Genomic DNA, 12,437 nt, shown 5'->3' with positions numbered 1-12,437 from the left:
TGTTTTTCAGATGTTTTCGGTTCTAATTGAGATAATTTTAATCGCGATATACAGGTGTCCGATGAGGTATCCGAGAAACTTCGTATATGAATTCTATGATCAATTTTAAGTATAAATGATTCTAATCACTTTTCGCGAATTCCAAACGGTTGTTGAGATATCGAGATTTGAAGTTACCAGATCGTATGGATAGATACTAAACAGTAAATAACATGTTGCTAGGTAATTGAATAATTAACCATTTAATTGATATTAGAATAAAATTGTTGACATTCCGGTCATTAATTGTCATCATTGTTATCAATTGTGCTAAAATCATGCCTGCAACTTATCACATGAAGAGTATGCGGACATGGTTTTCGTGTATGGATATTGCAACGGTAGTACCACCGCCTCAGTTAGGGAATATCAACGACGATACCCAAACCGCCGTCTTCCAGACAAGCAAACCTTCGGTAGAGTCTTCACAACTCTTCGATTAAGAGGTGCGTTCCCGAAAGAGAAATTAGGCGAAGAAACAATGCTGCAGAAGTGCTTGAGGCTGTTGAAAATGATGATGGTACTAGTACGAGAAGAATTTCTGTATTTACTGGACAAGCTAGGACGGCTGTGCATGACACTTTGCGGGAAAACGGACTCATCATTACCAACCAGTACAACTTCTTCCCGAGGATCTTCCCCAAAGAGTTCGCCTTTGTGAATGGTGGAGAAATCATCTGGATACTCTTTCAAGAACTCTTTTTTGCGACGAAGCTACATTTACTAGAGATGGAATCAACAATTTTCATAACGAACATGTCTGGAGATTCGCAAACCCTCATGCTGTTCGAGAAACCCATTTCCAGAGTAGATTCTCCGTAAACGTTTGGGCTGGAATAATTAATAATGTTGTTATTGGACCGCATTTTTCGACGGAAATTTGAACAGCGAAACGTACCAGGCTTTTTTGGAGAACGATCTACCTCTATTACTTGAGGACATTCCTATTCACATTAGAAGAACAATGTTCTTTTTACATGATGGTGCTCCCGCCCATTATGCAAGAATTGTCACGAATTTTCTCAATGAACAGTATCCAAATCGATGGATAAGTCGTGGTGGTCCCATTGCTTGGCCACCGCGATCTCCGGATCTCACCCCACTAGATTTTTTCATGTGAGGACATGTGAAGACACTTACGTATTCAACGGGAAAGCCTAATAATAGAGACCAACTTATACAAAACATTCATGCAGCGTTTCGAGAGGTAAAAAACAATATGGAGAACTACAACTGGAAACGAGAGCTCCGCCAAAGGATTAAATTATGCATTGCACAAGGCGGTGGTCACATTGAGTAGCTTTAATAATTGCGATATCATTAAGCTTTTATTAAAATAAACCGCAATTTTTCCATAGCCAACCTAGCAATGTGTTGTACTATTTAGCATCCTATTCATACGATCTGTCAACTTCAAACCTCGATATCTCAACAACCGTTTGGAATTCTAGAAAAGTGAATAGAATCATTTGTGCTTAAAATTGATTACAGAATTCATATACAAAGTTTCTCGGATACCTCAGCGGACACCCCTGTATAGTTTTTAGTACTGTTCGTGATTTGTTCAAGTTTTTTTTGGAAATTAGTTGCTGACTTCCACAGTATTATCAATCTTTATTTCCTTAATTTTTGCTGATAGAAGTGTTCATCGTCCTCACGCTCTTTTTTGCTGTGCTTACGTACCGGTACTGGCTTCGCCAACGTGAGTGAGATGGAGTGCGTTTCTTGTAGCGGTAAGATTTTGAGAAAGTATCCCGGATTTCAGTGCGCTGGTGACTGTGGAGCGTTCTATCATGCGAAATGCCTGATCCTGGAGAATCTTCGCGTCTACAAAGCTGAGGGCGCGAGTTGGAGATGTCGCTCCTGTTCGATCAGATCGGACCGATCTATTATAATTGCTGATGATCTACCCCTCTCATCTCCCTCGACAATTCCCTCTAATTCACGTCGATTACAGTCCATGGGTGGTTCCTCACAGCAAAGTTCCTTACAAAAATCTTGTCAGCATTCCGAAATAAGGTCACTTGAGGGAATGTTTGAAATTCTAAAGGATCTAAGTTGTCCAATAAATATGAGGAAGTTCTCCGTGCTGTTACCTTTTACGGTGAGAAGATTTCCGACTTCGAAATGAAAATTACCGATCTGGACAAAAAATTAAGGGAGTTGGATTCTCTGAATGCTGAAAATATCGCCCTTAAATCTAGCTTGGGGGAAGTTTCATTGCGGCTTGAGCGGTTGGAGCAATATTCCAGGCGCAATAATTTAATTATCTCTGGCGTCCTAGAGGGTGCCTCAGAATCGCTCACTGATGTTATCGGCTTGATTGGGGACACCGTCGGCTCTCCGGTTTCTTCCAGTGATATTGATGCCGGTCACCGTTTTCCTGCTGGAGGCACTCCGGTCCATAACTCTGCTCAATCTAAAGATCGTAAGCCCAAGAACATTGTTATCAGGTTCTTGTCGAGAATGATTCGTGATCGTTTCTTGGGGGCTGCAAAAATTAAACAACGTGTCGATTCAGATGGCGCTGATGGTTCAAAAGCGTTGAGGGGTATTGCAGTGGCGAGTTTGGGGAGCGGTATTTATGTTAACGAGCATTTAACTTTGGAAAATGCCAAACTTCTTCGCGAAGTGAAATTGGTGTCGGCGGAGAAACAGTACAGGGTGTCCAAATTTCGGTGGGTTTGCAGGGTATCTCAGTTATTATGAAAGATAGAAAGTTGCGGCTTTCGCGAACCTTAGCTACTTTTTTGTGAAACTTACAATGGCGCAAACCAAATTTTCATAGCCCTCTTCTTTTTTGATATACAGGGAGGTTTTTAAACACAACTCAAATACTGAATATTCAACTTCTAAAATACTTAACTTTTTATAACTCAAAAACCGTGATGACTAGAAAAATTCTACGTGCACCATTGGATTTTACGTGAAAAAATCTATTAGAACCCATTTTTATGTTTCCGGATAGCCGAGATAGAGGTGTCTGAAAATCGTAAATTTTGAAACACTCCCTGTATATCAAAAACAAAAAGGGCTATGAAAATTTGGTTTGCGCCATTGTAAGTTTCACAAAAAATTCTATCTTTCATAATAACTGAGATACCCTACAAACCCATCGAGGTTTGGACACCCTGTAGAAATTTGTGTGGTTCAAGGGTGACGTTATTCGAATGCGTAAGTCCGAGCGATCTCATGTTGTGATCATCCGATCACTGCGCGATCTAAATAAACTGTAGTTCCGCTTCTTTACGATGTAGCGCTCGAAACTAGTTTTTGCGGATTTTTGTTTTTTCAATGGCTATCACAGTTTATTATCAGAATGTAAATGGTTTGCGGTCAAAGACTGCAACATCACTCATTAACTCCTCTACTCTTGGCCACGATATCATCTGCTTTACCGAAACTTCCCTTAATCCGTCGATTGCTGATGGTGAGTTTTTCTGTTCGAATTATACACTCTTTCGGCGAGATAGATGTTCGACGATGTCACGCAAGACGGACGGTGGCGGTGTTCTGATTGGAATAAGAAAGTGTCTTATTCCGCGTCGCCGACTCCTGGTTTTAACTCCGACGCGGAAGATGTGTGGGTGAGCGTTGAGTGCGCGATTGGTCGCGTTTTGGTTTGCTGTGTCTACTTACCCCCAGGGGATCCGGAATCTATTTCGATCTTTCTACGTAAAATGTCATCGATTCGCGATGCGTACCCTGATAATTTAATCTTAATTGTTGGTGATTTTAATTTACCCAATATCGTATGGTACCGTTCGGACGATGGGAATTTGGTGCCATCTGGTGGTGGTGATCTACACTCTGGAGAGTTTTTGGAAACGTATCGATATTGTAATTGATTGCAATTCAATGATATTAGTAATGATAATCTCAAAATTTTAGATCTGATTCTTAGTAGCACAGCCTGTATACAGGAAGTTAAATCATGTCCAGATCCTCTCGTTGGCCTGGATCGCCATCAACCCGCTGGCGAGTTTCTTGTTGACGGCACTCGACCCAAGGAATTGCGCGATGACCCCACTCTTAAATATTTCTTTAATCGTGTAGATTACGAGGCGTTTAACGTCCTTCTAGATCTTAATTGGTTTGATCGACTGGTGGGTCGTAGTGTACATGATGCGGTTAGCGTATTTTATAGTACCATTTACGACCTTATTGATGCTCACGTTCCGCATCGGCAGCTACCTAAACGCAGATTTCCAATCTGGTACTCTGCATCCACGATGAGAGCTATCTGCGAGAAGCTTAGATTCCATCGTAGATGGAAGATTTATGGTGATAGGGCTGATTATCTAACATTCACGATTTTACGTAACCGTACCAAAACCCTCATTAAATCGGATTACGATAACTACATTAAGTCAATTCAATCTCAGCTGATTGAGTGTCCGGATCGCTTGTGGTCCTTCGTTAAATATCGGAGGGGCGGATGCGCCGGTATTCCAACTACCATGAAGTTCCGTGGTGTTCATGCCGACAATTCTCAGGATATTTGTTCTTTATTCGCCCTTTACTTTAATTCTGTTTTCATCGATGGTAACCCCTCCGTTCCTTCGCGTGTTATGCCCATTGGGGGTTTTGCGCCCTGGTTTGGTGAAGAGGATGTTTTGCGTGCTCTTAATGAAGTAAATGCTAAAGCTGGAGCTGGTCCGGATAAACTGCCGGGTTGTTTTATTAAAAACTGTGCTACCGGTTTAGCAAAGCCCCTATTTCTTATATTCTCCTTATCTTTACGCTCCGGTGCATTCCCCAGTGAATGGCGGAGAGCATTTGTATTCCCTGTATTCAAGTCTGGTGACCGTTACGACGTATCCCAGTATCGCCCTATTTCATGTTTGTCTTTACCTTCAAAAATTTTTGAAAAAATAATTTACCCTAAATTATTATATATTCTGAAGCCCTTCATGATCGTTGAGCAGCATGGCTTTCTGCCTGGTAGATCGGTCGAGACCAATTTAATAACCTATACCAATTTTATTCATCGTGCTTTCGACCGATCTTGCCAGGTGGATGCTATCTACACCGATTTTAGTAAGGCCTTCGATAAAATCGATCACAACATCTTAATAAGAAAGTTGTCACTGCTTGACATTCCTCCGGGTCTTTTTGCGTGGTTGGGTTCCTACGTCAGTGACCGTTACCAGGCGATTCGAATCGGCAATTGTGTGTCTGCTTATCAACGGGTCACTTCTGGGGTTCCGCAGGGTAGCCACCTCGGTCCCATTCTTTTCTTGGCATACATTAATGATGTTCTGGCATGTTTTGAACATTCTAAATTTCTGCTTTATGCTGACGATTGCAAAATTTTTTTGGATTTATCATCTAACTCCGACTGTATTAAACTTCAGGCAGATCTGGACCGGTTCCACAAATATTGCGCTGATAACATCCTCTTCCTAAACTACGATAAATGTTATAAAATTACTTTCACTCGCAATCGCTACACTCTGAATTTTTCCTACAGGCTGGGTGGTGCGGACATTCAATCGGTTGATCGTATTAGCGATCTGGGGGTTACTCTTGATAACAAATTATCGTTTAATTTACATGTGGAATCCGTTATTTCCAAAGCTCTGAAGAGGTTGGGTTTCGTGATACGAACCTGCCGCCCTTTCACAAATATTAATTGCATCAGATTGCTGTATTTAACGCACGTGAACAGTGTACTTAGCTATGCCGCCACCGCCTGGAATCCCTAGTACCACGTTTACATTAACGGTATCGAAGCAGTTCAACGTCGTTTTTTGCGGTACCTATCTTATAAAACAAATTTACCTTATTGCGATTACTTTATGCGGTGCAAGGTGCTGAGTTTTCAGACACTGCTACAGAGGAGGCTGTGTTACGATTTACTGTTTATTTTTAAACTTTGCAATGGCTTCATTAATTCGCCTGAATTGGTTGGTGGGTTACGTTTTTACGTTCTTCCCTACCGGACTAGGGGTGGTCTGATGTTTAGACTTGATCGTTCGAATACAAATTCCTACTTCAATTCACCTCTTCAGAGATTAATGCATTCATTTGACTCTCACTGTGGAAATATTGATATGTTCAACACCTCACTGGCTGCGTTTAAGCGGTTTTTGCGTGGCGTGGGCGTGAGGTCATTAGAATTTAATTTTTCTTGTTAGTACTACATTTTTTTTTTTGTTTTGTTTTATTTTGTTTTTTTTTCTCAAATCATTAATTTACAATTAAGTCCGACAATCCGTCATTAATTTGTATAGTGGACGCTTCGCTGGTTAACCGTTCCATTTAAATAAATAAATAAATAAAAATAAAAAAACAAACGATGAAAGTTTCATTGAAAAAAAACATTACAAAAATCAACATTTTTCAAGAAAAAGCTAGTAGTGGGTTGCTTCCCCACGCGCAGCTATGCAAGCTTTAACTCTTCTACCCATGCTCTCTATTAAGTGGTCGATGTCCTCTTGGGGTATCTCGTTCCATGCAACCTCTAGATGGTGTCGAATTTCATCCAGATTCTCAGGAGGCCTGGGTACTTGTCTTAGTCGGCGACATGTTCAATCGACGACAAGTCCGGTGACCGTGCAGGCCAGGGCAAAATCTGCAATCCAACCTGCTTCAGGAACCTTTTTGTAACCACAACAGTATGGGGTCTTGCATTATCCTGTTGGAAAGTGGCATTCTGCAATGTCTGCATAAAAGGTACTAACACCGGTTCCAGAACGTTGTCGATGTAACGATGTGCGTATAATGTGCCTGGAATAAACGTAAGGGGTGACCTTTGTCCAGCACATAAAGTCCACCAAACCATAACCCAAGCTGTTAAGGCTGTGTGTCGTCTTTGAACGAACTCCAAATTCCGTCTTTCCCCTCGATGTCGCCTCACGACCATCATTCACCCATAAACAAAACCTTGATTCATCACTGAAGACGAAGTCATTCCATTGATGAACCCACCCTTGCCGTTCTTGACACGATGCAAGTCTGGCTGTGTTAATGGAAGCCGAAGGTAAGGACTGAATGAGTGAAACCCAAAGGAAGAAATTCTTCTGTAAACAGTTGCCATCGACAAGTGTCGGTTCAAAGCTCTCGTCCAATCCACAGCAATCGACCTTGTTGTTTGAAATCGATCCCTAGTAGCCATTCGCCTAAGGAGTCGGCCTTCACGTGCGTTACTTCTTCGGGTGGGACTTCCAGCAGGACGGCACGACGGTTCCGATTAAGTTTTCTCCCAATCTTACGGAATGAGAGACCCGCCTCTTTCATACCGATAATTCGGCCCCTATCAAGGTCATTGATGTGGACAAAATTTCGACGACGTCGCACTGGGGGCTTGACAGTTTGACAATCAAATAAACTATAATAAATAAACTAAATAACTCGTCATTGGCAACGAGTAAGCGGTATCGTCACCTAACGAGATACCTTCTCATACCATCTCAAGCCTCCAAGGGAGAATGCACAAGGGGCCCACTGGGGCCTAAGTGCGCGCGTAAAAATTACGCACTCCACGCTTACATATGTACATACAAACTGACATTTTCTGGGCAGCAATTCATTAATTGCTAGGAAGAAAATATTGAAAATTAGAGATAACAATGATACTGGAAACATAACAGTTGAGTTTTTTTCGGCGGAAACTTTTATCATTTCTTAATTGATAATAAAGCATTATTTTACCGAAGTTTCAAAATTGTAGTTTGAAATTTAGTGGTGGATTTCATATGAAAGTGAGCATATTATACAGGGTGTCTCAGCGAGACAGGTCATTAGACGTTTCTGGGGTTGTATTTAAATGGAACACCCTGTATATTTTTACATATTTGGATTTGTCTGTTTTCATGGTTTATAAATAACATTACTTTTTGCAATTTGATTCGGCCGTTCTCGGGTTATTCGAATTTTTCTAGAAAAATCTGCTCCAGCAGACATTTATTCAAAAAATCAGAGAACACTCGATTTTTGGGATATCAATTTAGGATTCAGAACATGCTTAAGCAACATGATGGAGTATGTTTTGGTGACGAGAACGGCTGTCTAGAACGTTTGGTCTCTTTATTATGGCACGTTAAGTTTTCAAAATTTGGAAGTACCATAACTTAATTTTTTTAAATGGCACCCCCCCATATTTTATTACTTAGTCGTCTTCAGTGTCTCATTCTACATCTTTTATATCCTATACACTAAGGTCTCGATTGGAGTTGTTTCGATTTGCATTGCATCATAGATATAGGACTGTATCTGAGATTTGCATTGTTATGATTCAATATGCGTCGCTACAAATGAAATAAAACGGGCATTCACATATTGAAAGAATTCTTAATATATCCCGTCACTACCATTAGATCCATATGTAATTGTGACATAGAAAAAATCAGAGAAGCTGCAAAAAATACAAACTCATTTATGGCACAACAAATTGTAAAAGGCAAAAGTTCTTTAATTATGTTAATGGAATCTCTCCTCTCTATGTGGATAGAGGAACAAAATCAACGTAAAGTACCACTAAGTAGGACCAACATACAAGAAAAAGCTTTATCCATATTTGAAGAATTAAAGTCAAAACCCGAACATGTTCATAAAGTGGAAACTTTTCACGCAAGTCGAGGTTGGTTTCAAAAATTTAAATCAAGAGCTAAACTGCACAATGTAGCATTGAAGGAAGAAGCGTCCAGTGGAGATGCAGTAGCGGCCGAAGATTTTAAAAATGTTCTCAAGAACATTATTACACAAGGCGGGTATTCTACTAAACAAGTTTTCAACGTAGACGAAACTGGTCTCTACTGGAAAAGTCTACCAAAGAGAACTTACATTTCACAACAAGAAACACATGCACCTGGCTTTAAGACAAATAAAGACCGAATAACTCTTCTTCTCGGGGCTATTGCAGGAGGTGATCACCGACTCAAGCCTTTGTTAATTAATACTACTCAAAATCCAAGGGCAATGATGAATCATCAAAGAAATTCATTACCAGTTCATTAGAGATGGAACAAAAAAGGATGGATGACAGCAACTCTGTTCCGAGAGTTTGTAAGCGATATTGCTGTACCCGAACTTAAAAACTATTGCTTGAAAGAAAACCTTGATTTTAAAATTTCAATTCTATTGGACAACGCTCCCATCCTCTTGATCTAGACGAAATCTGCGAAAACATAAAATTTATTTTTCTCCTCTTAATTTTAAAGCTTATTATCTACGTAGGACGTTCAAACAACTTTTGCAACATCTCAATGATGAAATCTCAATCAAAGTAATATGGAAGCAGTTTAATAGTTTAAAAGCAGTCGAAAATGTTGGCGAATCTTGGATAGAAGTCAAACAAAGTTGTTTAAAAGGGGTTTGGAGAAAACTGTGGCCAGAATTTACTGAAGATGCTGAAGGAGTAGGCACTGATAACCTCGAACGAATTGTCAATGATTTGGTTCAATACACAGAAGAGGTACATTTTGAAGGGATGGAGGTTAAAGACATTGAAGACATAATTTTAAATTAAGATGAAGAAGAAATTACATACGAAGACTTACTACAAAATTTTACTGCTGCAACTGAAGATGCTAGTGAGCATTCAGACACAGAAGACATTACAGAAATTACAAATCAAACGCAAATCGAGACCCTAGTGTATGCCCCATACCTAACATTAATAGTTTTGGAGATAATTAGGGTTTTTTGAAAAATGCACACATATCATATGGATATTTAGCACATATCATTTAGCCTAGTGTGCCATGGAAAACAGTTCTTGTCAAAGACTCACTAATTTACGTCATTTGATGCATGTGAGCTAATAATTATCTGTTTGATCTCTTAATATTAGTATTAAAAAGGGTTAAAATCGATTACAATAACGAAAATAATATTTACACAAGTCAAGAAATTCTTAATTTTCTTTTATACATGAAAAGCGCGACAAAGTTCGTAGTATGATTCCCAGATCTTTGGCAGTTCGAATTGAGGCGTTGGGACTGGGCTCGAAATAAACCAAGGTATTCACCTCTTCCGCTGCATTATCTAGTACATTTATCTACTACTTATATTATCTACTACATTTTTTGGTCAGTTTAACACGTGACTAATTCGTCCAAAATGCAAAAAAAAATTCCTTCTATTCTTGTAAATTTACCTTTTGCCATCGTAGGTAAATGTGGATAGTTTTCATTAAACATTCTGCAAGTTCTATTAAGAACTTTGTCGCACTTTCCGTGCACAAAAAATAAATTAAGCATTTCTTTATTTGTATAAACATCATTTACGTTATTAACATCCATTTTAACTGGTTTTAGACTCACAAGCATTAAACAACGTAAATCAGACTTTGATGTTTGTTAATAAGTCATTAAACATTTGTTTTCCATGGCACACTAGGTTAATATTGATATGATATGTGAGCATTTTTCAAAAAACCCTAATTATTTCCCAAACTATTAATGTTGAGTATAGGACATATGGAGTATAAAAGATGTAAAATGAGACGACGAAGTCGACTAAGTAATAAAATATGAGGGTTGCCATTTAAAAAAATTGTGTTATGGTACTTCAAAATTTCGAAAAGTTAACGTGTCATAGTAAAGTGACTAAACGATTTAGACAGCCGTTCTCAGCAACAAAACATACTCCATCATGTTGCTTAAGCATGTTCTGAATCCTAAATTGATATCTCAAAAATCGAGTGTTCTCTGATTTTTTGAACAAATGTCTGCTGGAGCAGATTTTTCTAGAAAAATGTGAATAACTCGAGAACGACTGAATCAAATTGCGGATAGTAAAGTTATTCATAAGCCTTGAAAACAGACAAATCCAACCTTGTAAAAATATACAGGCTGTTCCATTTAAAAAAATAAAGTAGGTGGCGACTTCTGGTATAACCGGAAGTGTTAGAAATCTGAAAATATTTTCGTCGAAGAGAACGCAATTGATAATATAATACTAAAATCTAAATTTTCAAATTTTTATTTTCGCCAAAACCCCAGAAACGTCTAATGACCGGTTTTGCTGAAACACCTGTATACTTTTAGAGCTGTTCTCAGTATTGCTATGAAGAAAATGCTTTGTCAGTGTTTGATTTTGTCACTGCTTAACTACTGTGCGCCGGTATATGGGCCCTATGTTGATGCTTTTACCGCGAATAGGATCCAACGATTGCAAAACGCTTGCATTAGAATTATTTACGGCATTCGTAAATATGATAGAGTCTTCTCCTATCGTTTAGTAGACCTAAATGACCGGTTTTGCTGAAACACCCTGTATAATATGCTCACTTTCATATGAAATCATGAATTAATGTCATCTAATGTGTCAAATGCATATTTGGCACACTAGATGACATTTAATATCAATTAGACATTTAATGTCATCTAATTATTGTCAGCCCAACGAATTTTAATTTTTTGTAATTTTGAATTCGGAAATTCTTAAATTTTTAATTTCTTACAAGATAAATAAGATTAAAAAAGACTAATATTTTTTTTTTATTTTTTAGGTTATCGTGGATTTATCTCAATTTAATCTCACACAACCAATCAACAGTTGGTTCGATCTTCAACCGGAGAAGAAATAAATTTATAAAATTAATCAAAATTAATCTTGTTGTTGTACTATGTCTTTAACATTTCTTTTCTATTTATTTAATCTTTATGAAAGGTATTTGAAAAATTGCATTTTTTGGTCATTTCATTATTAATTTATGCTTTATTTACTTTATATTCATTGCTCCGCAGGACAAGAAATATTGATAAGGCTAAATTTTTTCTTACTTTTCTTATAAAAAAATATTTGTTGTTATAATGTTTATTAACCATTAAAATATATATTTGCACTACACATATTTTTCATTATTTATAGCCGTATAATCACTTCACAAAAGTTTCAGATGTAGTGGTTGCTCCTGCTATCCGTGCAAAAAGTCAATGCCCCTCACTTTAGAGATCGATATCTTCGCAACCGCTCGATAGAAAAAATTGCGACAAAGTTTGTTGTAATCACTGAATATTTCTACGTAACATATGTTAATTTGAAAATTTTCGGATCCATGGTTTTCTTTTTATAGCGAGTTAAATGAAAAAAGTACGCGATTTTTTACAGTACCGGCAACTTTGTCAACTTTGCGATTTTTTTTCTCGAAAATTATCGTACGAAAAAATTTTAATTTTGAACAGGTGGTAGCCTGATGTGTTCTTAATGAGTGGCATATTTTATTTTTTCGATACTCCATACAGTTTCGCGGAAAACCTTTCCACGCGGATTTGACCAAAATATGTCAAATATAATGCCGGTTGTCGGATTCCGTTATCAGTTTTTCAAAATTAGAGCTCCCTAATTTTTAAAGAGCGATTTAATGGAATTACAAATTAAAGAGAAACAGAAATAAGCTCTGCGGTGTGACGGGGGTTCCGTCCAATCGGAACAGGTGGTGCGTCCCA

At 38.2% G+C, this 12,437-nt stretch overlaps 1 protein-coding gene across 4 annotated transcripts in view; it reads left to right on the top strand.

Moving 5' to 3' along the window:
- The window catches only part of LOC111418746 (extended synaptotagmin-like protein 2), a 44,265-nt gene extending 32,427 nt beyond the window's left edge, over positions 1–11,838 (top strand). For all 4 annotated transcript variants that reach the window (XM_071197132.1, XM_071197133.1, XM_023051406.2 and 1 more), the window contains one exon: positions 11,498–11,838. In XM_071197132.1, coding sequence (XP_071053233.1) covers positions 11,498–11,575 — 78 coding nt within the window. In that variant the 3' untranslated portion in view covers positions 11,576–11,838. The remainder of the gene's footprint in view (positions 1–11,497) is intronic.
- The last annotated feature ends 599 nt before the right edge of the window (positions 11,839–12,437 follow it).

The sequence above is a fragment of the Onthophagus taurus genome, chromosome 6, assembly GCF_036711975.1.
Source record: "Onthophagus taurus isolate NC chromosome 6, IU_Otau_3.0, whole genome shotgun sequence".
In the NCBI taxonomy this organism is placed as follows: Eukaryota; Metazoa; Arthropoda; class Insecta; order Coleoptera; family Scarabaeidae; genus Onthophagus; species Onthophagus taurus.
The sequence above is the reverse complement of the archived record's forward strand: the minus strand, read 5'-3'. Positions and strand labels throughout refer to the sequence as shown.